This window comes from Anser anser (assembly GCF_964211835.1).
Source record: "Anser anser genome assembly, chromosome: 1".
Lineage (NCBI taxonomy): Eukaryota > Metazoa > Chordata > Aves > Anseriformes > Anatidae > Anser > Anser anser.
This window is the reverse complement of record NC_139720.1, coordinates 148,077,796-148,100,389: the sequence shown is the minus strand read 5'-3', so window position 1 is coordinate 148,100,389 and position 22,594 is coordinate 148,077,796. Positions and strand designations below refer to the sequence as shown.

At 38.5% G+C, this 22,594-nt stretch overlaps 1 protein-coding gene and 1 long non-coding RNA gene across 3 annotated transcripts in view; one reads left to right on the top strand and one right to left on the bottom strand.

Moving 5' to 3' along the window:
• CUL4A (cullin 4A) overlaps positions 1 to 18,747 on the top strand; it is a 37,655-nt gene extending 18,908 nt beyond the window's left edge. For both annotated transcript variants that reach the window (XM_083834729.1, XM_083834730.1), the window contains exons 10-20: positions 1,836 to 1,954; positions 4,426 to 4,618; positions 6,004 to 6,108; positions 6,548 to 6,658; positions 6,980 to 7,065; positions 8,051 to 8,158; positions 9,336 to 9,449; positions 10,527 to 10,632; positions 15,694 to 15,866; positions 16,676 to 16,828; positions 17,157 to 18,747. In XM_083834729.1, the coding sequence (XP_083690855.1) occupies positions 1,836 to 1,954; positions 4,426 to 4,618; positions 6,004 to 6,108; positions 6,548 to 6,658; positions 6,980 to 7,065; positions 8,051 to 8,158; positions 9,336 to 9,449; positions 10,527 to 10,632; positions 15,694 to 15,866; positions 16,676 to 16,828; positions 17,157 to 17,252 (1,364 nt within the window). In that variant the 3' untranslated portion in view covers positions 17,253 to 18,747. The remainder of the gene's footprint in view (positions 1 to 1,835; positions 1,955 to 4,425; positions 4,619 to 6,003; positions 6,109 to 6,547; positions 6,659 to 6,979; positions 7,066 to 8,050; positions 8,159 to 9,335; positions 9,450 to 10,526; positions 10,633 to 15,693; positions 15,867 to 16,675; positions 16,829 to 17,156) is intronic.
• LOC310898990 lies at positions 17,275 to 22,536 on the bottom strand. The gene is made up of 2 exons (XR_014583892.1): positions 19,794 to 22,536; positions 17,275 to 19,494 (listed from the first exon to the last, which is right to left on the bottom strand). It is a non-coding gene; the product is annotated as an uncharacterized lncRNA (long non-coding RNA).
• Between the last annotated feature and the right edge of the window lie 58 nt (positions 22,537 to 22,594).

Sequence of the window (22,594 nt, the reverse complement as noted above, 5' to 3'; positions counted from 1 at the left end):
TGGCGTAGTCAGAAACGTGTTCTTGTTTTAATCTGCACTCTTTTTTGGTTTATAATGCATATGCAGTGTCCATGTAAGTATGGAGAAAATTGTACATATTTCTAGTTACTGTATTTTGGGACTTGTAATATCGTTGGATTATTTTTACATTCTATGTGTACACTTCAGGAAAAAAAGAAGCAAGTCTAACATCACTTGGCTTACATAACTTTCTGCCTTCATTTGATCCAGGGCACAGTGTAATCCACTTACAACATTCTAGTATTCAGTGCAAGTAGATGATGATACGGCCTTTTGTAGGTTTTCTTCCTTAAGAGAGAAGGCATATGACGTAGTCAGTTTGATACAGGAAAAAAAATATCTTAACCAATGCAGGGTAGGTATGAGAAAGTTTTTCGTGTATTATTACAGCTTCCATTGACTAGATGCTGTTTTTTTTCATTGTAAGTACAATAAAACTTGTCATGGCTGTGACAGTGCTTTCTGGAAGTTGTGTGAAGCCTTGTGTCAGAGGACTTACCTAAATGTCTTTTTTAATTTGTCAAGTATGTGACAAAATGCTTGTTTCCATCATGCAGTTTATATGCCAGAGGAAAAAGAAGGGTTGAACTTTATCAGCTAGGTTATAACAAAGCAGTTAGTGTATTTATTGGTCTCCCTAAATGAGTAGGAAGTGATGCTTGGGTATGATGGAATGGGCACTTCTTAATTTCAGTGTTCAAAAGAACATCAGTAACATGTATTCAAGACTTTGTAATCTGTTGTCTTATACACTTCTATAGTATGTTAATTCTTCTGGTATCTCTGTGTGGGCAAAAGCTTACCTGACATCATTCTTGAATACCGTCTGCCTTTCTGAACATGTAAATAAGTTTAAATCGAAGTATTTTAAGGTGAACAAGAAAGCAGAAAATGGGGTCGTGTAGTCAAGTAGTGCTTGAAAATCCTTTGTAATCTAATACCATTTAAAAATTGGAAGTAACTAAGTAATTTTGTACATGAGGTAGAACAGTTGTACAATGTCAGCTCACTGATGTGAATTGTCAACTTGTGTAAAATCCAGCTTTCTGGATTTTGAACAGTGGCATAAATCTTTGATGTTACCTTTGCATTTTACCAAAGCCTCTTGTCACTGACACCAGACAATGTATCTGTGATTACATTGGGACTAAATTCACCATGTTCTCAAATGTTAAAATGTGTATGTAATTGTCAAAAGTGTTACATTTAGCCTTGTGTTTTTCTTTATTCATTAGTCCAAGGCCTAGTCTCACGTAGGGTGAACTGGTAAAAGGGTAATGTTGCTTGGAAGGAGTTTGTAATCCTGTGTTATTACATCAGTACGAGCATAGACAATTTATGCACGTTCTTAATCTAAAAACATGGCTCACCACAGTCTACAGAAAAAAAAAATCTTGCAAAGTGCATGTCTTTACTTTAAATTTGGGACAGTGTACTTAGCTTACTGTTTTTGACATTCTTTGGAGGTTCTATGAGTTCTTTTGATAAAACTGCACTTAAAATCAAGTACTTTTCATAAACATTCTGCAAAAGGCTTAGAGTCAACACCTTGTTGGAAAAGTACTTCAGCTGACTTAGTTTTATAATATCATAATGTAAATCAGTTCATCCAATTTAAACAAGGGAGCATGTTAATCCTGAGCATAATACTTGCTTTCAGAAATTTAGTCTTTAAAAATTCATACTTCTATGCATACTAGAGGGTCTTGTCTTTTGGTGTATTTCATAGAGATTTTTGGTTTTCTGATGTATTCCTAATTGTGTTTATGCAAGTCCCTTCTAATTCGCTTGTATTTCTAATTTTATTTTTTTAGGACTTGATAACCTGCTTGATGAAAACAGAATATCAGACTTGACCCAGACGTACCAGCTGTTCAGCCGGGTAAAAGGGGGGCAGCAGATCCTTTTGCAACATTGGAGTGAATACATCAAGGTATTTCAAAGATCTGTTCCTACTCGCAAAATTTATGATGTTATTGTAAATTGCTTCTTTCAGAAACAACAATAGTGTATCTTTTAGGTGTATACATCAAAGTTCTGTTTTAAGCAAGTATGTTGATGCTTGATGATACGTTGATTCCCAGTAATGATCACATGGTGAGAAACAGCAACGCTTAAGTTTTGATTTTAAATTCCTAGCTGCTTGGAAATTGCTTTTAATATAGGTTTTAACAATACGCAAGAAGTTACTTTGTTTACTTTTAAATAGAGCCATATGAACATTTATTTAGAGTATGCTGGATTGTAGTATATGTTGAGTTTTGGTACAAATACACTCAACTATTTTACATACCTGGAAAATCAATGTAACACTATAGTGCAGCTGTCCTACTGCAGATTAGCAGTGCTTCACATAACCAACTGCACTAATATGAATGCTCAAGCCATTTTGATAAGAATGCTCTTTTTGAAATTAATCCATTATCAAAGTGGGGTATCTGGTTTGTTTAGTTAGTCATAATATGCAGGTAGTACGCTGCCCCAGAGAGCTTGGGCTCCAGTGCTCTTGCAAGATGAAGGCAGCAAAGCTTCACAGAAAATATTTCTCTCTGGAGTTGGTAATTCCCGATGTACTAGTTCTCCCCTGAATCGTAGTTCTCCCCTGAATCGTCCGTGGGTGTCTCTACCTTCAGGGCTAAGTGCACAACATCAGTTCATTTGGGAGGTGACTTTCTTGTGCACCTATATCTGGAGTTATGCACAGCACATGGGAGAAAGGCAGCGTCTCCCCTCCACCCCCAAAACTGAGATGCAGTTTGCTCAGCAGGGTGTTGTCCCGTGTTCCTACGTGCACCCTGTGGATCTGTGGTCAGCTGGGCCAACAAACAGCTTGCCTTGGCTCCCAGATCTTCTTCCTCGCTCCTGGGTCACACTCCTGTCCTATCACTTGCATGGCCTGCTGCTCCATAGACTTTTTTGTGATGTTTTTTTAACGCTGTACGTGGGCAAAATCAGGGTTATGCCAGGTTTAGTGAGCTTAAAGAGGCTCACAGAACGGTGCTGGTGCTGGCCCAAGGAATGGAGTAGTTCAGGATGTGTAGGAACCTATGGGAAGGAGGAGCAGGCCCTCACCTTCAGCAGCAAGTCGCTTAGTTGGCTTGATCATGCGTTATGTCTCACAAAATCAGACCTTGTTTTCTAAAAACCTTTTTTATGTGCTCAGAAATCTGCACTTTCTATCAGGTTTTTTCCTTTCCAACATTCTGTATGACAGACTTCATGAAAGTGAGGCTTCAAGAACTTAAATTCTGTCTTGTGAGGCAGCATAAGAAAAAGCACAGAGTACTGGGGGGAAGACCTGTGCTCTGCTGTAGTCATCTTTTTATGATTTCAGGCATACCACTTAGCTCTCTGTAGCTCAGCTTGCCATTTGTGGAATGGCAACTTAGGAACACAAGTGATGGAAACAGATCTGGATGCTGTGTTAATGAAAGGGAAATTGTATTCAGTGCAAGATGTACATACTGAGTCTAAGGACACTTGGCAGCCTCACGTTGCTGTTGATTCACTTGGAAATGGTTCTTGAGAAAGATCTTGGAGAAGGATTGCAGTGGATCATTAGGTATTTAAGTGGAAATTCTGGGGTTTAAGAGGGATTTTCCCATCTCTGCCTAACTGTTGTGGTTAACGTACTTTAGTTGATGTAAATATACTGGTTAAATGGTATTCCACTGTTACTGTGCAGATGTTGCTCTTTCCCATGGTGGAAAACTGGTCGTTCTGTCTAGGGCAGCAATTGGTGTTATTAAGCAGTTGTCTGATAGGTTAAAGTCTTTCCTTATGGGACATTTTGGTTTGGTGGACAAACGGTGTTATAGCTCTAATGTTAGGATAGTAGATGAACAAGAAAAGAAAGCCAAGTCTGTGACTTCTTGCAAATGGGAAAACTCAGTTTTGTTGCAAATCAGCTGGATTTTTTTGGTTCTGTAGCCCTCACCGAGAGAGCAGTCTCGGAGCGATGAGCAGTAGTCGTATTTCAGCCACCTGTTCCTGTCAGTAGAGCTCTGTAGTGGATTTCAGCAGAATGGTGCAAAGCTTTCCATTACATTTAACATTTCTGAGGCAGTTTCCATATAATTTCTTTTACATGAATCATGTAGTTCTGTATTTAACTGTGAATTTGTACATCATACAGTCATGTCTACTTTGTATTTTTGTTTAGCTTCTGTCTTAAATGTATATAATCCTTAAGTCAAACGCTGATGTTTGAAATCCATTAATGTGTGTCTGGGTTTTTATTTCAAATTTTAATGCATCTCATTTTTTGAAAACTTGAAGTCACATAAGTAGCTCTGTAACATTTTTATTCTTTCTAATGATAAATTTTATAAGCGTGAATGTGTCTGTTGGGGGAGATAGGTAGTACTCTAAAGTATTTTATTATCAAAAGTGTTTGTTTTGCAGAACTTTGGGACAACAATAGTGGTTAATCCTGAAAAGGACAAGGATATGGTGCAAGAGCTACTAGATTTTAAGGATAAAGTGGACCATATCATAGAAGTGTGCTTTCAGAAAAATGAAAAATTTATAAACTTGATGAAGGAGTCCTTTGAAACATTTATCAACAAGAGACCAAATAAGCCTGCAGAATTGATAGGTACACAAATGTTTTTCTGTAAAATATTTCCAAAGTCTGTAGAAAGCATGATGAGATGCTGCTGCTGAGTGTGCTAGTGTAATCGCAGTACACGTCCTGCTTTTAGGAGACTTGCTTTGGGGGTGCCAGGCAAAAGTTAACCTGGGAGCACGGCGGGACCGAAAGCGCGGGTGTGTTTGGTAGGTGTGTGCAGCGTCCCGAAGGAGCATGTCAACCTCTGCTGCTCTGTGCTCTGCTTACTACCCTGTGACTGGTGCTAACACTTGCTCAGAGAACATAATGCGAATCCTACCAGTGGCGTGAGGGGCTGGGGGAAGAGCAGCCGTAGCAGAAAAAATGAACCATTTTTGACCGGTAGTAGACAAGCTCTTTGAATGTTACAGATCTCTCAGAAAGGAGTAAGTAGTGCCCGTCTGACTGGAATGGGAGGTTGAAGTTGGGAGAAAAATTGTAAAGCTTTCGGATATAAGGAGGAAAAAAAATAATCAGTACTTTGATAGGGGAACTAGATTTCATTAAGGGGAAAAATAATATAAAATATCTTAAAAGTACTTTTCCTGGAATTATCCCTGATCTGGCAAAAGCTGTTCAGGCTGCTCTTTGCCTGCAGCTAGTGGAATCATGGCATTTACACCAAGAGAAGATCCTGCTCCTAGTTTTTTTCCCTCTTTTGACTCTCTTCACCATGTTTTGTGGCTTCATCCTAAAACAAACCTAATGTAGGACAAATCGCACAACCTAGTGAATACAGGTTAAAGCCACGATACAGCTTGCTGTTCTTTGTGGATTGTGTTGTTTCAGCTATTGCAATGGCTTCCATCTTACCCCTGTAGAAGATTGTATAGGAATACTAATGTGGCTGAATCAGTACTTAGCTAAATTCGTGGCTTAACATTATTTTTGTCATTCTGAAGCTACTAACTTGAAAGCATTGCTTCTGCTTAATTTTTCATATGTTCATAGCAAGGAGCAAGAGGAGCCTGCTGAAAGTTATAAAACTATAGTCCTCTTTGTGTTGTTTGTTTCTGTTTCTCATAAATACATTCATATGCATTATACACTTCCAAAGCATTGTCTCTCAACAAGTAATGTGTTTGCAGTGAATATAACAAAGAATGTGGGAACTTCTAATGCATTAATTTTAATGATTTTACTCTATTCCTTTGTTTTTCCCTTGGGTGATTCCTTTTTGTGATACTTTTCCATTATGGCAGTAGTACAATAAGTGCTCTATCATTCCCCTGAACATAGGGAGAACAGAAAATAGGAAGCTTACCACTTATCCTATATTTTTAATATATGGTAATATTTCAAGTGGGAAACACTGAAGTTGGTGACTTTAGATTTTTATTTTTAATTAAACTGTTAAAATGTTTTATTTATAGCAAAATACGTGGATTCCAAGTTAAGAGCTGGTAATAAAGAAGCGACAGATGAAGAGTTGGAAAGAATCCTTGACAAAATCATGATCATATTTAGATTTATTCATGGTAAGAAATATCTGTTCAAAGTTAATGCAATTTAAAACGTTTTTCTAGCTACTAGCTGAACTTTATTCCTCTGAGTGTAAGAGATTTTTTTTAGCATGAGTTTCCACTAGAATTAGTCCTAAATTGAAGTTTCCTTACATTTGGAGGACCACATTATACACAACAGCGAGGACAAACTTTTTCTTTGGAGATTGAGTTGCAGACCTTTTATGGTCTCTGGGTAGACAACAAAGAGTTGGAGTAAAATTTTAAAAAATACGTTAAGAGAATAATTCAAATCTAAAAAGAACTCACTGTCTACATGTTCTTCTTTGTTGCATAGTGAATATTGATCTGCTGATCAACATGCCATGAGAAAGGCTTGTGTCACAAACCTGAAGTGCCATGGTACAAACAGTATGTATAATTTCATATGCGTTTTGCTCCCATTTCCATATAGGTAAAGATGTGTTTGAGGCATTCTATAAGAAGGACTTGGCCAAAAGACTGCTGGTTGGAAAAAGTGCATCAGTAGATGCTGAGAAGTCCATGTTGTCAAAGCTTAAACATGGTAGGCATCTTCAGATGTGTTTAATTTTTTTATTACTTTTTTTTTTGGAAATTTGAACCCTTATTGTCTCATGCTTTAAAAAGTAACAAGCCAGATCTTAAGTAATAGCTGAGCATATCATTGTGCTCAGCGAGAACTATTGGACTGACCTCTCAGATATTTGACTGGTTCGTATAATATACCTATTTAGGAGCAAAATATGTACTTACGTGTGGGTGCTCTAGACCCTGGAAAATCTGGCTCAGCTGTCTCCGGTTAAACCTTTTGTTTGTTCTGTGCTTGTTTGTAATTGTGGGATCTTTGCTTTGATTTGTGTGACAGAATGTGGGGCTGCTTTTACCAGCAAACTGGAGGGCATGTTCAAGGACATGGAACTGTCAAAAGATGTCATGGTTCAGTTTAAGCAGGTACATTCAGATTGTGTTTGCGTGCTAAATTTCAACAATGATGGGGAAGCACTTAATTGTGTTATACCTTGGATTAAGCTAAAATAAAATGAAACAGTTTTGAACAGGCCCTAATCATAGTAACAGTCTCTTTATAGATCCATTTATAAAGCAGAATTTATTTATTCTGTATCTATTCAGATATCTCTTTATTTTTTTTAAAGTGAAATAAAGTCTAAATACCACATAGTAACTTAGTTGGTTGACATCCTTTAAAGTCCCTATTCCTTCATTCTGGAAACTACTGCTGCTCTAATTCTTTGTGAATAAGACAAAAAAACTCCCTGAATGTTGCTACAATGCATAGAAATCATTTATATCTCAACCCCTGACCTTCCAAACTGTTGGTGACTGAAGAAATAGTGTGTACGCTTGCCTTGTTGTTATGCTTCTGCTGGGTACCTTTTCTGGGGCCTTACTGAAGACAGAGTTCTGGGCTAGAGGTCTGACCCAGAACAGCTACTCCACTAATAAAATACTGTAGTTTGTTGGTTTTTTTTCTATGCCAGAGTTTGCAGCCTGATTGGAATGCTGCTATGCTGAAGTTATAAGAAAATGTGTTGTCTCATAGACATGTTGAAGTCCTAGGGAATCACTCTGATCTTAAAATTGTTGCCCTGGCTTCTGATCAAAAGCTTTTTTTTTGCATGTGGTTAAAGTTTTTGACCTTGATACCTCATACAGACAGTCGTCTGGAGTATTTCAATGTATTTTATTTTTTTTCTTTTTACTTGCAGTCACTTGCTGTGTTTGAAATAGGTTGTTAGTGGGGCATTAACTAGACATGAAACTCAAAATCTTGGTAGAGCATGTCTAATCAAGGATGTGATCTGTAGGAATTTGTCATTCTTTTTTAATTTAAAATTTCTAATTCAAATTAAGTACGTATATTTTTCTAATTTAGCATACAAACAGTATACTTTGTTTTTTGTCTCTTGTATCTTAGTATATGCAGAACCAAAGTGACCCAGGAAATATAGACCTGACAGTAAATATATTAACTATGGGATATTGGCCAACTTATACACCTATGGAAGTCCACTTAAATTCAGAGGTTAGTGTTTGAATTCTCCTTATAAATGTAGATTATGTAATGGTATCATAATCACTATCACAGGGTGAACTAATGCCCTTCACTTAATGTTTTTCTGTGAGATTTTAAGGTTTTTTTCTCATTTCAAAATGGCAAAAAATCGAACATGGTGGATAAAATCCGCTGTTGTTTTTTTAGGTGATTGTTTCACTTAATGTTTTTTTCACTTCTTTAATAACGCTAATCTTAAATTAGTATTAAAATAAAATCAGTGTCCTATTTAACATTGCAGTCAGGCACTTAAAAGTTTAAAACAATTCACTGTAATCAGTCAGTTTTTAACTGCATTGGTTATGCACGTTGATCCAGCCAGTAGTTATGTTACTGCATGCTCTGACTTTCCATAAGATTCTTCCTCTGTTCTCTGCAAAGTCTCTCAGAAAACTATCCCCTGCATTTAAATGGCATCTGTCTGAAAAAAAAGATTGCTCCCAAGTTTACAGGTTTTGCAAAGCTCATACCTGTAGTTATTTAAGCTGAAATACGTATTTGGAGTCCTGTTTCCTGCAATACCTTGCTTGATCTGAAGAGCAGCAAACACCTAGAAGGCCAAAGGTGGCGGTGGTGCTCCCGTTCAGTTCAGGAGCGGTGGAAGCATTTGTGCGTTTGCTCCTGTGCCCTCTTTTCCTCAACAGCAGACTACTGTGGAAGGATCCAATCTGAGCAACGTGTCATGAAAATGGAGGAGTAAAAACCCATTACTTGGAATTCAAGCATTGAAATCAGACTTGACTCTCTATATGGCAAATAAAAGGAAGAACTTGGGAGCAGATGGCAGTAGGCAGTGTATAGGTGCGAGTTGTATGCTTCCTGTCCTGTGACGGCTTAGTCAGGAAATGTCCAGGACAAAACCAGTATTTTAGAGATTTTAAACCCATTATGGATGTTTCATTTCATATTTATTAAAAATAATAATAATCAGGGAAGTTGAAAGCTATACTTGAATTGAGAATATCTTTTGTACACAGTAGTAGCAATGTACTTGAGAGCAAATTTTAGCTCTTTAAAATAGGGATTGCTTTTTTCCTCACAAAAACATTTATTATGAAATACTGTTTAGGAGAACCAGTGGAATTAAATGTGAAATCATCCAGCATCACTGTACTGGGAAAACACTAATAATCTCTTTGCTTTGCAGATGATAAAGCTTCAAGAGGTGTTTAAAGCCTTTTATCTAGGAAAACACAGTGGTCGAAAGCTGCAGTGGCAGACCACTCTAGGGCATGCTGTCCTGAAGGCGGAATTTAAGGAAGTAAGTGCATGTTTAATGCTTAGCCTGTTGGGGTAAAATTTAAGTCAACTATTTGGAATCTAATCATGTTTAGTATTTTCTTTATAAAGGTAATAACGTGTTTGGTGGAGGAACAATCACAGTTCAATATTGTTATTTTGTACAGAAAGAAGATTTTTTTATAATTAAACTGAAATTCAACCTATCTAAAAAGACAAAAGCGTGATACCTTGCAGTAACATTTATATTCATTTGATAGGAAGTACTATTTATTTGAATAAAGAGAGTTGTAATAAAGCAGGAAATTAAAGAGAGAAATAGTACAGCATCTTATTTTTAATAAGGGATTGTTTTGATCTTAGAAATACTGATGACATTTATAGAATGCTTAATTGTTGCAAAAAGAGACTGAAGGGCGTTGGTGATGTGATGACTGGTTAAAATTTAAATGCTTGTTGAATTATTTAAGTCTTAAATAACCACATTGTTTCTTAATGTGGTTTTGTTTTGTCTCACAGAATATCTTGTGTTGCTAATAATGCAGCTTAATTGAAGCAGAGCAAAGACAAAAAAAAAAAATAAAGGCAAACCCACAACCTTGAATTCTTTTACCAGCTCACTGTAAATATGAAACTTACAGATTTTGGCATTATGTAACAGTAAGACAGATTTGTTGTTGATTGACGAAAGTGTGTACATCTGTCTGAAGAGTTTATTTCCTTTTCATTGCCTGCTTGTACAAACATTTGGCTACTCATAATACAGGGTGAAGTATAAAAAATTGGTTTGCTATTGGTGGTAGCAAAGCCAGAATTTGTAATGAAAATGAAGTAAATGATGTGGCCTAAGTGTTAGCTCATTCTAATGAGCTTCTGGTTTGTGATGTATTGCTACTGTTAGATTAGCAAAAAAGTTTAAAATATCCTGTTTCTTTAATGCTACATTTGAGCAGGTTCTTCTGTGTGATAGGCATACAAAAATACACCTATCTTCTAGAAATAAAAAAAAAGGTGTTGCTTCTGTAACTTATCAGATTTAAGCGATATGAGAGAAAATGGTCTGAATATTACTGCTAATTATTTTATATTTCTTTTTTAGGGAAAGAAAGAATTTCAAGTATCGCTCTTTCAGACATTAGTGCTGCTTATGTTCAATGAAGGAGATGAATTCAGTTTTGAAGAAATTAAAATGGCCACTGGCATAGGTAAGAAAAATACTTTGTGATTCTTATATTTATTAATTGAGTGATTGCCAATTACGAATCTGTAGGTAAAGGCCTAATTTTAAGAAATTTGTCATGATCATTAGGACAAACTTTGTGAGCCAACAGTATATCGATGCCAAAAAAGATGAGCAAAATACACTGCTCATACTTCCTGGTGTAGATAAAATGTTTCACAAAGTAGACAGTAAGAGGTGGGTAGCATATGGTACTACTAACAACCTGTCAGTTTTACAAAATACATTATGGCAGTTCTTAAAATTCAAGTGGTGATAAAGACTAGTTGTATGAACAGATTATTTTTGTTTAATCACACTTTCAAATATTATATTTTGAAAATGATTGATGAAGAATGTTGTCATTTTAGGATTATTGTTAGGTTAAAGGTTAGACTAGATGGTCTTAGAGGTCTTCTTCCAACCTAAATGCTTCTATAATTCTATGATTATTTGCAATTGAACTGTTCTTGTCCTTCTCTCTGCCATTACTGTTGCAGGAGTTCCCTTTTTACAATAGATCTGATTTGTTAAAAAGAGCAGTGTGCACTAGTGAGTGTACATTGTAGCTGTTCCTCTCTGCAGGTTGAACCTGAAGATACAAAGAACAACAACAGGAAAAAAAAAAGAGAAAACGGTTTCTTTTTAACCACCAGCGGGATCTATCCTCTCAGGGTTTTTGTTTGGTGTTTTTTTGTTTTTGTTCTCTAAATTTACACTTTCTTGAAATAGTTACAGCCATTGGCATTAAAAAGCGTAACCCTTTCATCTCTTTATTCTTGGGAACTCTCTGCATCAACCAGCAGGTCATACCCAGTAGCTTTCTGTATGTTGAACCTTGAGATCAACCCAATAAAACAACTGCAGAAAAAGTACCTGAACACACCCAAGTACTAAAATACTGTAAATATATTTAATAAAATATTCTAAAGATGGAGTATCAAGAATCCCTGTTGTCTAGCAGGTTGTGTTTCGGAGGGCAGCACAGCCTAGGTACTCCAGCTTCTCAGGCTTGAATCTTCAGGTCGCTGAGTCACCTGTGCTACTAATAGTAAGGGAGCTGAAGAAAGCATGCCAGTGTGAGTGATAAGCATCAGGATGGTCCAGAGACTCACTAGGTCAGAGTACAATGCCTACGGAACAAACAAAAGTTCACACAAGCCTGATCCAGATCCTGCATTCTCACCGTGTATTATTTTACCTCAGTGCTTGCATTCTGGCTGCCTTGCAGCAACAGATAAAATCTGCTGCATGGAAATCCATTATGTTCTAGCACAATAGGAAGGATTTTAATAGACTCTTTTCAAGGCGGCTGGCTAGAATTGATGCTATATAGTTGGGAGCTACCTTTATTATGTCATGTCTGTTTCTCTCTCTCAGGAGGAGATAGTGTAGGAATCCCTGTAATGAGTTCATGGCTCACAGGGCCCTAGGGGCCAGGATGGCTGAATCTTGCTTCCAAGTTCTACCCACACAAGGCATTCAGAGCTTCTCTAGAGAGGTCCCATTCCCATTTAGCAGTCTCCCTTCTTCTAAATGAGAGGAAAGTCTTGTGGCCAGAAATGGTTTCGGAAGCAGGTCTCACACTGCACCCTTCCTGCCTCCTGCTACTTTGAGGGGAGGTCAGCATTTGCTGAGCAGTACCCTGATTTTTGCCCCACAGTGATAAGCTATGAAACTCTTGACCACAGCATGTTGTAAAAGCTGGAATTTTACAGAATTCAAGGAAGAGCAGTGCATGGAAAGGTACCTTAGTGCATGGAAGCTGCCTCTGCCTTAGGGATTCTCTGAGTTCCTGAATCCCCAAATGATTGGAGACTCAGTGAACAGTAGGATGAGGAGAAGAGGAGCAGCAGGGAAGTACGGAGCATTCCTGGGTTAGCTTCTCTCTTATGCAACGGTGACAGGGATGGTGAACCTCCCCACCCTGAAGAATTGTGTCTAGCCACTTCCTTTGCTTTGGTGTTTGAGTGCTGGCCCTTCCTGGGGGGTGTTGGAAGCCTTGTGCAGTTATTTAATTGATGTGTGTTTATGCTGAGACCCTGTTACAAGGTGTTAACCAGTCTTTGCACATTGGTGGTTATGGCAGAAGAGTCCAGGGAGCTACACCCAAGGCACAGGACAGAATAAAGCGCTGTAAGTTGAAGTGTCAGTAAAGGGCTCAGAACAGATCAGTAAATCAGATGGTAAATTAGACCATCACCACCTGGTAGTATTCACCCAGAAGCTTTACAGAAACTTTCCAGTATAAATACCAGCTTAATCTCTCTGGTTTATAATTTAAGTGAACCTTGGTGTAAGAAGAATGGCAAATGATGAGAATAGTGGTTTGTTTGTTTGGGGGGTGGGTGTACGTGGAGTGATTCCACAGATTGCTGCAGGGTTATCAGGCCTGTGGTGGGGAGAACAGAATTTGGAGGCTCATGGCTAAGTGTGTATTAGGGAAGAGCATGATTTGTGACACACGATTTCACTTTCAGCTTCTTTGAGGGAGTCAGCAAGCATATGCATGGTAATTGTATACTTGGGTTTTAAAATCTTTTTTGGTAAGAGCTCATTACAGACTCATAAGTAAGTTTTCATGGCTTGAGAGGGAAATTCTTCTCACGGGTGAATGATTGATTAGAAGACAAAACAAGTAGAAATGAATGGGTCACTTTCACAGTGCTCCTAATTGGGATCCCTGTGTTATTATTCAACGTAGTCATTAATGATCTGAAAAAGAGGAATACCGATGTGACAGAATTTGTTGCTGGTTCTTTAGGAAGGTCAAATCTGAAACTTTTAAACATTACAAAAGGATCTCCAACTTGAACAATTAGGAGATCAGATGACAACTAGTGTTGCTGAAGACGAACACATCTGTGGAGGGAGGAAATAACTAACTACACATGCAGAGATCAGCAGTCATATTTAAGAGAGCCAGACATTTTGATCTAATCCATATAGCATATAATGCAGCTGTTCTCAACTGAAACAGGATTAGCTGTCTAAGGTTAATGGCAGACCTTAAAGCTGTCATTCTCAAACTTCAGATCAACTCAGGTTGTCAGCCCACAGTGTCTTGCATGTACATTGATTTTTAATCGAGAACATCATAAATGTAATCATAAACTATATTCTGCTTATTTAATATCTTCCCATGGACCTCTTAGAATAAAGCCTCATGAATCATGTACTGGAATGAGGTGTAAATCATTTGGGATTTTCCAGTATTATAAAAACCAGTTTGGCACCTTTGGTACTCTTTCTTCTCCTATTGGAACTACTGAGAAAGCTGCTTCATGTTGGTTCCTCGGGTCTATCAGTCCCGTCTTCCTATCTCCTTCGGAGACTTCAGCAGAAGATAAGGCCAGTCAGATAAATATTTGGTTTACCTAAGAGTCACGCTGTAGTTGACATAAAGAAATTAAAAATTTATATGGTAGAAACCAGTAAGTCGTCATGACTTAAAACCTTCAGTTGTTTAATGTTTAAGGAAGCACTTTCACATAGTAAAACATAGCAATCTGTGTTCATTGGCAGGATAGGACAGCCGTGGGATAGCATAGTCCAGAAATCCAGCTCTTTAATATGTTATTCATACATTTGTTATCTAGAATGTGTCTTTTACAGAGGTGAGTATGATATTAAGTGTCTGGGCAGTAGAATCACAGATGGATTTCTGCAGTTCCTGTATAAGCTACATTGCTGTGTTCACAGCATTACAGGTTAGCTCTGTAAAAGTCATGTACTGGGCATTGAAGTAATTGGGTAAGGGGTCTCTACGTGCATTTCAGACTTTGTGTATTGTATCTTTAATTTCCATTCCCATCTAACACAAAATACATGCACATTTCTGGGTGAGAAAGTCATACTCATTTTTCCTCATGCTAAATAGAAAAGTGGCTTATGGACTATTACAACATCCTCACCCCCACCCCCAAAATCATGAAGATTTCTCCTCTTTTGTCCTCATCTGTATTAATTGGTCATACTTGGGACTATAAGTTTTTTAACAGCATCCTTACACAGGAGTTTGGGCCTGGGCATCAGTCTGTATTTACTGAAGGTGAAACACCTAAAAAGTTTGAAACAGCATAAATGCATTATATCACTGGTTTAAAGTTTGGGCTTTTTTTTAGGAGTAAGAGAACAGCTGGAAGTTTTGTGGTTTTTTGTTTGTTTTTTTAAAAAGAAATGGTCATTCTGTGTGAATGGGAAAATTACAGTATTTTAGAAATAATAACGGTTAATCTTCTAGTAAGCTATTTTGTGCATTTCAGCACTAGATTGCAAAATCTTTGATTCTTAAACTTTCCAGATCTGACATGTTCAGTGATAATTTTATATTGTCAATAAAAGTATTCTGGGAGACTGCAGAGGCTGTTTTAGTGCAAAATCTTGAGACAAGACTTTGCAATATAGTTAATAGAATGTTTTGGACTTTGTTCTAGATACTTGTCCAAATGCTTTTACCTGTAAATCTTAATGGATAAAATTTTCCTCACTCCCTTTTTCCCACTGCTTTCTTGTTGTGGAGAAGTTTGCGACTATAATAGCTATACCTTCTCACAAAACATCTTCCTGCCAACTTAGGGTTCTCTCCTGTTTTCTTCTCTGTTTGCTTGTTTGCTTATCATTTGTGTTTATATTTTCTGGTGTGTGTTTAGAAAGAGTGATGAAATCATAAAATGGGTGGCTTGTGTTTCTTGTCATCAACTGATTTTTCTTCTGATTGCCAAACAAAACCACAGCAATAAAACCAGGCTCACATTGCTGTGATTTTTTTTCTGATACTACTGTTGGATAGAAACTTCGCTGAGATGAGTCTGAGTCTGTATTGTTTACTTGTAGAGTTCTGTGCACACTCTCAGCACTTGCCTGTGAGATGTGTGAGGCCAAGCTTGAAGTCTGTAAGTTGTTGTATAATTAGAACTTAGCTTGGAAATAAGTTAATAACATAAAAAACATTAACTTTTTTAATTTTATGGCTAGATTCATTGCATAAAACTTTTCATATTAACATTTTGTTCTATTTTCTCTTGTACTTTGAACTTCTTCACAGAGGACAGTGAATTAAGAAGAACCTTGCAGTCTTTAGCTTGTGGGAAAGCGCGAGTATTGATTAAAAATCCAAAGGGCAAGGATGTAGAAGATGGAGACAAATTCATCTTTAATGGTGATTTCAAGCATAAGTTGTTTAGAATAAAGATCAATCAAATCCAGATGAAAGAAACAGTATGTATTTATTTTTGCATTCTTTCTGGTTGACCGTTTACCCATGTCCCGCATGGAGAGACAAAATCTCTGCATTCTTGGTAGTCAGGCTAACTGATGGAGGCAATAAAGATCCTAAATCTCACTGAAATCAAAACAATTCAGGTTCCTTCTTCCCGTGCCTGCACATCTAAATGCCGTTACATTAAATTGATAGGATTTTGCAGATGTTTGTCTGTGTTAAAAGCTTTCATGGTATGACCGGAGTGCTGGTACTATACGGAACTCATTAATCAAATGTCACCGTGTCACTTTCCTTTATTAGGAGGGGTTATTAAAAGGGCAGGGTTGTCCCTTCATTTGTAGCGGATATATTTGTTTTACTTGAATCCCAATTCTTGACACCAGCTGACGTGTTTTAATTAGTATTGAGTTGTTTCCTTTTGGTCTCTGCGTGTTAAAAGAAAATTGTAAAAAGTCCTATCAGAGTTGAGCATTTTTAATGCAGAAGACCCGATGTGTTTGGACTGTCAAATTCTTCTGTGTTCCTCTAAAAATCTGAACTGAGTTCTTATGAATTAGTTTGATTTATCAAATAGATTTAAAATAAGACATGATTTTTTCTTTATGTTATCCTTAATGTTATATCTGGCTTGCTTTAGCAGTACTCTTCAGAATCACTTAGTTATTAGCATGCAGCAAGGTCTGTATCTGTCTCAAAGTCGGACAAGAATGTGTTTTCTTTTATTAGAAAGGTTAACTGCAGAAATATAATGGATAAAATAACAGCAATAAAAGGTGATTATTTGTGGTGTTGTATTGTTCTTTAGGTCGAGGAACAGGTTAGCACAACTGAAAGAGTATTCCAAGACAGACAATATCAGATTGATGCTGCTATTGTACGAATAATGAAGATGAGAAAGACTCTCGGTCATAATCTTCTTGTTTCTGAATTGTATAATCAACTGAAATTTCCAGTGAAGGTAAGTGATTTTGTTTCTCAAACCATCCTAGGATTATCTAAAAATATGTAATATACTTTCCCATTCAGATTGTAAGAGTAAGAAATGTGCAATATGCCTGAATCAAATTCAAAGATTCAAGTACTAAAATGAGCATGTGAACAGAACAAGCCGAAGTATCAATAGGAAATTCTGTTTAGCTATTCACAGTGGTTCATGTTCCTGTTCTTATGCGGTCTTCAGCTGTCCTCTCTTTTGGTTTTGTTTTTGTGTGTGTGTGTGTGTTTTAAATAAAATATATTTGCATTCCTATCATTAACTGTTTCACTAATCCCATCTTTTCTTGCAGCCTGGAGACTTGAAAAAGAGGATCGAGTCTCTCATTGACAGGGACTATATGGAGAGAGACAAAGACAACCCCAATCAGTACCACTATGTTGCATAATGGAGAGGAAATAATTTTATTAAAAAAAAAAATACAAATTAAAAAAAAATCCAAATATATCTTCAGGACTCTGAATACCTATGCTGTTCCAGACTTTATTTTTTAGCAGATTTCAGGTTGATGTATATTATTCAGCCAGCTGCATGCACTGCTGTGGACAAGAAGCAAAATGATATGTTAACTGATCATCCTTGTCGAGACTCCTTACTAATTTTAAATGTCGCATTTTTATTTCTTTCGGTTGTTTGTTTTGTTCTTTTGGGTTCTTCTCAGTTTATTTTTACAGTTTGGCTTAAAATTGTCATCGAAGTTGGTTGGAAAGGTAAAATCACCTGTGTAAGAAATACTTCTGTGATGGATGCAGGTCTGTTTTTTTTCATTTCTGTGTTCCTGACTGCATCCATAAAGACCCTATATGCTGCATTCTTTAGCTACAGTGACAACTTGGGTAACTTTTTAAAAACCCTTAATTGATGAACATTTATGTACAAACAGTGTTGTTGAAATACACTGAATTTTTGAAATTATGCACCATGAAAACTCTCGACCTTGCGTTTGTTTAATTTTCTTTCAAATGAGTATGAACTTCAGTCTGGTTTGGATAAATCAGGTTTTGAAGTGAGATCCTTTATGTGCCAAGAGGACAACTGCGTTCGTGTGTGTAGTGAATTGTTGGGTTATTTAGCTAAAATATGGATTATTATTTTATTACTACTTCTGCTGGGTTGGGTGGCAAGGATTAGATTTGAGTCAGAGGCCCTACCTCATTTTAGGGCAACTGGTTTTTATCACTGTTGATGTACTTGCCGTAACATTTAGTTTTGCCTTTAAAATCACAGACAGGGAAACTACTGTACAGCGTGCTCCACTTTAAGAGTCGAGAACTTTTTTTAAAAATAGACTTTTATGGTCTTGACGTTGTGAAAGCATAGTTTTTTGTCTTGAAAGACTAAGGATTTTGTGAGTACTTTGTTACATATTGTATATATGTAAGTTGATTTGAACTAAAGAAGGAAAGACACTGTAGATCTGTTAGATAATTGTAACTATAAAGAAGATACCTTTTGTGGTAATACTTACAAGATGCTGTTTATTTTCGGGATTTGCATACTGGCGTGTTTCATTCTGAAAAAGAGCTACCAAAGGAGTTTTGATCGTGGCGAAAATGAGAATTATAACAGCAATATTTTCTGAGAGATACCTTACTAAATTTATGTAACATGGGTTTTGTGCATCAGTTGAAATGCCACCATGTCTTCTTAAAGTAAACATTGCAAAGAGTTGACATCTCGCAGATTTACATAAAGTCCTTGTTCTGTCATCTGGTGTCATTAATTGTATTGCATTCTTCTCAATTATTTTTGTTCCCTTTGTGTTTAGAAACTAAAAACATCTAGTTTATTGTATTTAAAGCATATTTAATGTTGTAATTTAATGTACTTATTTTAATATTTGAATCCAGTTAATTCAAATAAAATCTTTGATGCATATTAAATTCCTTAGCCTTTGTGAGAATGTGGCTCTTAATTTATGCAGTATGTTCTCTGGCCTTAATTATGACTCGCCTTGTAACTGATTTTCCAGGCATGTGTAAGCCAGTCAGCTCCATTTTTCAAGGCTTTTAAAGCAAAAAGGAAGGTACTCTTCACAGAAGTGTGATGGGCAGAGGCTTTATCCACATATAAAGTTGGCCGTAGTAGACAGTAACTGATACTAAGCAATGAACGTCTGCTGCACTCCCTGGTCCAATAGTTTTAAACAATATGTGCTATTCTGAAGATGGACTGATTCTGCCTTACTAAGTGATGTTAATTGATTAAAAGTGCTGAGATCTGCAACTCTTCTTAATTGCCATAGCCTAGAACTCCTTGGCCAAATTACTCTGGTATAGCAATTAAAAATGGGTTGTTCCAGGAGCAGCAGAAATAACGATGGCAATCTTTCTGTGATATATGTCGTTTGCCCCTGGCTGTACTCTCCCCAACTTTCCCCATAAATAACCTCAAGAAGCAGCATTGCAGAATACTGCTGACAGAAAGCCATCAGCATCGGTTTTACTCTCTGTGATCCATTTGCCAATCTCCCCCCACTCCCTCACCCCCCAAACACAACTGGTCTGAAAGTGGCTTCAGAGGTTCAAAAGCTATGGGAGAGGTTGAGAGGCCGTGTGGCCGTGGCTCTTGTTCTCAGGCCCTTGTCTTCTGTTCGGCTTCCTCAAATTTCTCCTGGAATTTTGTGCATGCTGAATGAACAGAAAAGCAGTTAGCTTATTAGTCAGCATGGTAATCGCTGTTTCATAGTGAAATAGCTGCTTTTGGTTGTTTTTTGATTGCTGGTGATAGAATTTGGCTGAGCAGCCTGTCTCAGTTAAACTGAATTAAACTTCAACCTTTAGTTTAAGTCATCCAGACATACTTTACATCTACTTAAAAAGCAGTTTTCCATCCCAAGGTTTTTTGAGGGAAAACGAGTATGAGAATGGAGGTTGATGGCTGACAGTTGTAGGTTCTTCCTGAGTCTGGCAATTAAAGCATTCCTTACCAGCCACTAACTGCCTTCTTCCTGCCCCCTCCTTGTGTCCTGTTGTCTTCATACGCATTTTAGCTTCCCCCCTCTTACTTTGTCTGGACCTGGCTTTATTATCTAACTCCTTCGGTTTGCTCCAGCTTTCCTTCTGCCTTTGGTGTTAACTCCATTGAAGCTCCGTTCTGAGCTGAGGATTTTGGTGTTCCTTCCCCTGAAATACAAAATGCAGAGGAGCACAAGGCCACACACACACACACCTGGATCTGGAAATCCAGCCTGGGGGTGAATCCCTTTGTGCTGTGTGTCTTTGAAAATAAATCACAAACCTTTCAGCAACTTTAGTGTATCATCTTGTTATGCACGTAGACCTACTTGTACGTGTTTGATCTTTGACAGGTGTTCTAGGGAGAGTGGACTCTGTACTATAAACTCGGTTATCTATTCCTAGCTGAATCTCTTTGGAAGGAAGATAACCCTGTGAAGTCTGATAATACGCAGCAAAAAGCTACGGGAAAAAAGGAGTCATGTTTCATGGAAATCCTTTCCCGGTGAGAATTCTCAACCTGTACTCTGCCTTTCCTGCTCATTTTCTGCCTGAACTGTGCACACCAGGCTGTACTGTGCTCACCGGTCTCCCAGATCCTGTCAGCATTTCTCCATGCCCTTCCCTGTAGGCAGCCACCCCACATCCGTGGCTCGTCAGTGCCCGAAACACACCACGCTTGATGCGGAACTGCACGCACGTTGGTCAGCGGCTCAAACACAACGCGTGACCACTGTTCCTGCAGTGACAGCGCTAACTGGGATCTCTGGGCTCTGTCTGTATACCGGCTTTCACAGAAGCCCTAATTTTATGTTTGCTTGTTCCTTACCCTGCTACCAAGTTTGTCTGATGCTGGCCAAGGAGTAATTGAGAAGTGAGGCTGATGGCAGCGTTTGCATAAGATGCGTTTCATCAGGAAATCTCTCAATTTATCAATGCCTACCATTTTTTCAGTAGAGAGGAAGGCTACTGAATAGCGAGCTTAAGCGTGCTGTTGGGCCTCCCTCTTTGTTGTTTTCTGGCAGGCTTTGAGTAGCCCACAGGCTTTCCTTCACTCCCAGCGCAGGTTCCAAAAGCAGTGATCAAAAAACCGGAACAAGCCATGTCCCACCTCCACTCCTCTGCAAATGACTCACTCAAGCACTTGACCAGAGCTGTTCCTTGCGTCCTTTTTAAAGCTAACTTCTGCTTTTGGCAACGCATGGTGAGGATAAAGGCTGCTCTAAGTGCTGCAGGAAAAAGCAAGTGAAAAATGGAGTGTTTCCGTCTTTAAAAAGGCACGGAGAAAAACGCGGTATAAAGAAAGGTCTGTTTACAGTAGCATCGTTGAAAGAGAAAGGCAGATCTCTAAGGCACACTTAAGAGCTGATAATCCTCTCTAGGATGTTTTGTGGAAATAGGAAGTGTAAGTGAAACGAGACAAACATCGGGGAAAGGTCGTCTGGTTTAGAACAACTGCACTTGACTTCAGCAGCTGGTAGTAGCTATGTCGCATTTCCGGTCGGTCCTAAGTAAAAACGCACAAAGGCATCTTGGGAGCATAAAGTTCCATCTCTGAGCTGACTAACCTGGAGTACATTGTAATGAGGAGAAAGCAGCAGCGCACAGCTATTGGCACTTTCTAATAGCACAAGAAATAGTAAAATAAATACTTCTAAGGTTTCAGATGGAGAAACTATATCCTTAACAGCTTAGATAAGAGAGAGCATTGGATTGCATTGAATTACAAAGTGATCGAATGGCTGGGCTCTGTATCTCTATACTACACTAACATCTGACAATATCAATAGAAAAACCACCACCTTTTTTTTTCTTTCCAAAAAATAAGGCATGGGATTTCTTAAAATTCGTTTATAAAGATATTGGGCAATGTCAGAAGCTATGTGAAACTACAGATAATTTTACCTGCATGACAAGTCATACAGAGACAACTCATTAGTGGTCCCTGTTTTGGACTGGAACAGATACTCGGGTTGTCTGTCTACACAGGCATAGATGCATCACTTCAGAGATAACAGATCATTAATTTCCACTGAGTTTATACAGCTGGGACTGGATTTATTCTATGGAAGATGATTGTACCCACCTTAGATTGCCTTTAAACTCAGTAGCAAGAAACACTCTGGAGGCCACACAGATCTTAGGTGCGTTTTGTTGCAGGCCAAAGTTGTTTCTCACCCAGCTCTACCACTTTCCCTTTAACACAGGGATCCCAGGGCTGCACACCTCATCTGAGAACCACAGTTCACACCTGGAGCTGGCAAGGCTGGTTGGGCCTCATGTCACTCACATTCTGTGAGGAAAGAGATAAGACATATGGCAGCTTGCAGAAAGTCCCCAGACAGGATCACAGAATAGCTCAGGTTGGCAGGGCTGTCTGGAGGCCACCAGGCCCAGCCCTGCCCCAGCAGGGCCACCCAGCGCAGGCTGCCCAGGCCCAGCTCCAGGCGGCTTTGGAAGGCCTCCAAGGAGGAGACCCCACAGCCTCTCTGGGCAGCCTGTGCCAGGGCTCCTCACCCGCACAGCACAGAAGTGCTCCTGGGGCTCACAGGGAGCCTCCTGGGGGCCAGTTTGTGCCCAGTGCCCCTGGTCCTGGCCCTGGGCACCTCTGACAAGAGCCTGGCTCCGTCCTCTCTGCACCCTCCCCTCAGGTATTTACAGACACGGATGAGACCCCCCCTGAGCCTCCTCTTCTCCAGGCCAGGCAGTCCCAGCTCTCACCCTCTCGGAGGGGGGCGGCCGTTGGGGCCGTTACGACCGTTACAGCCCCACC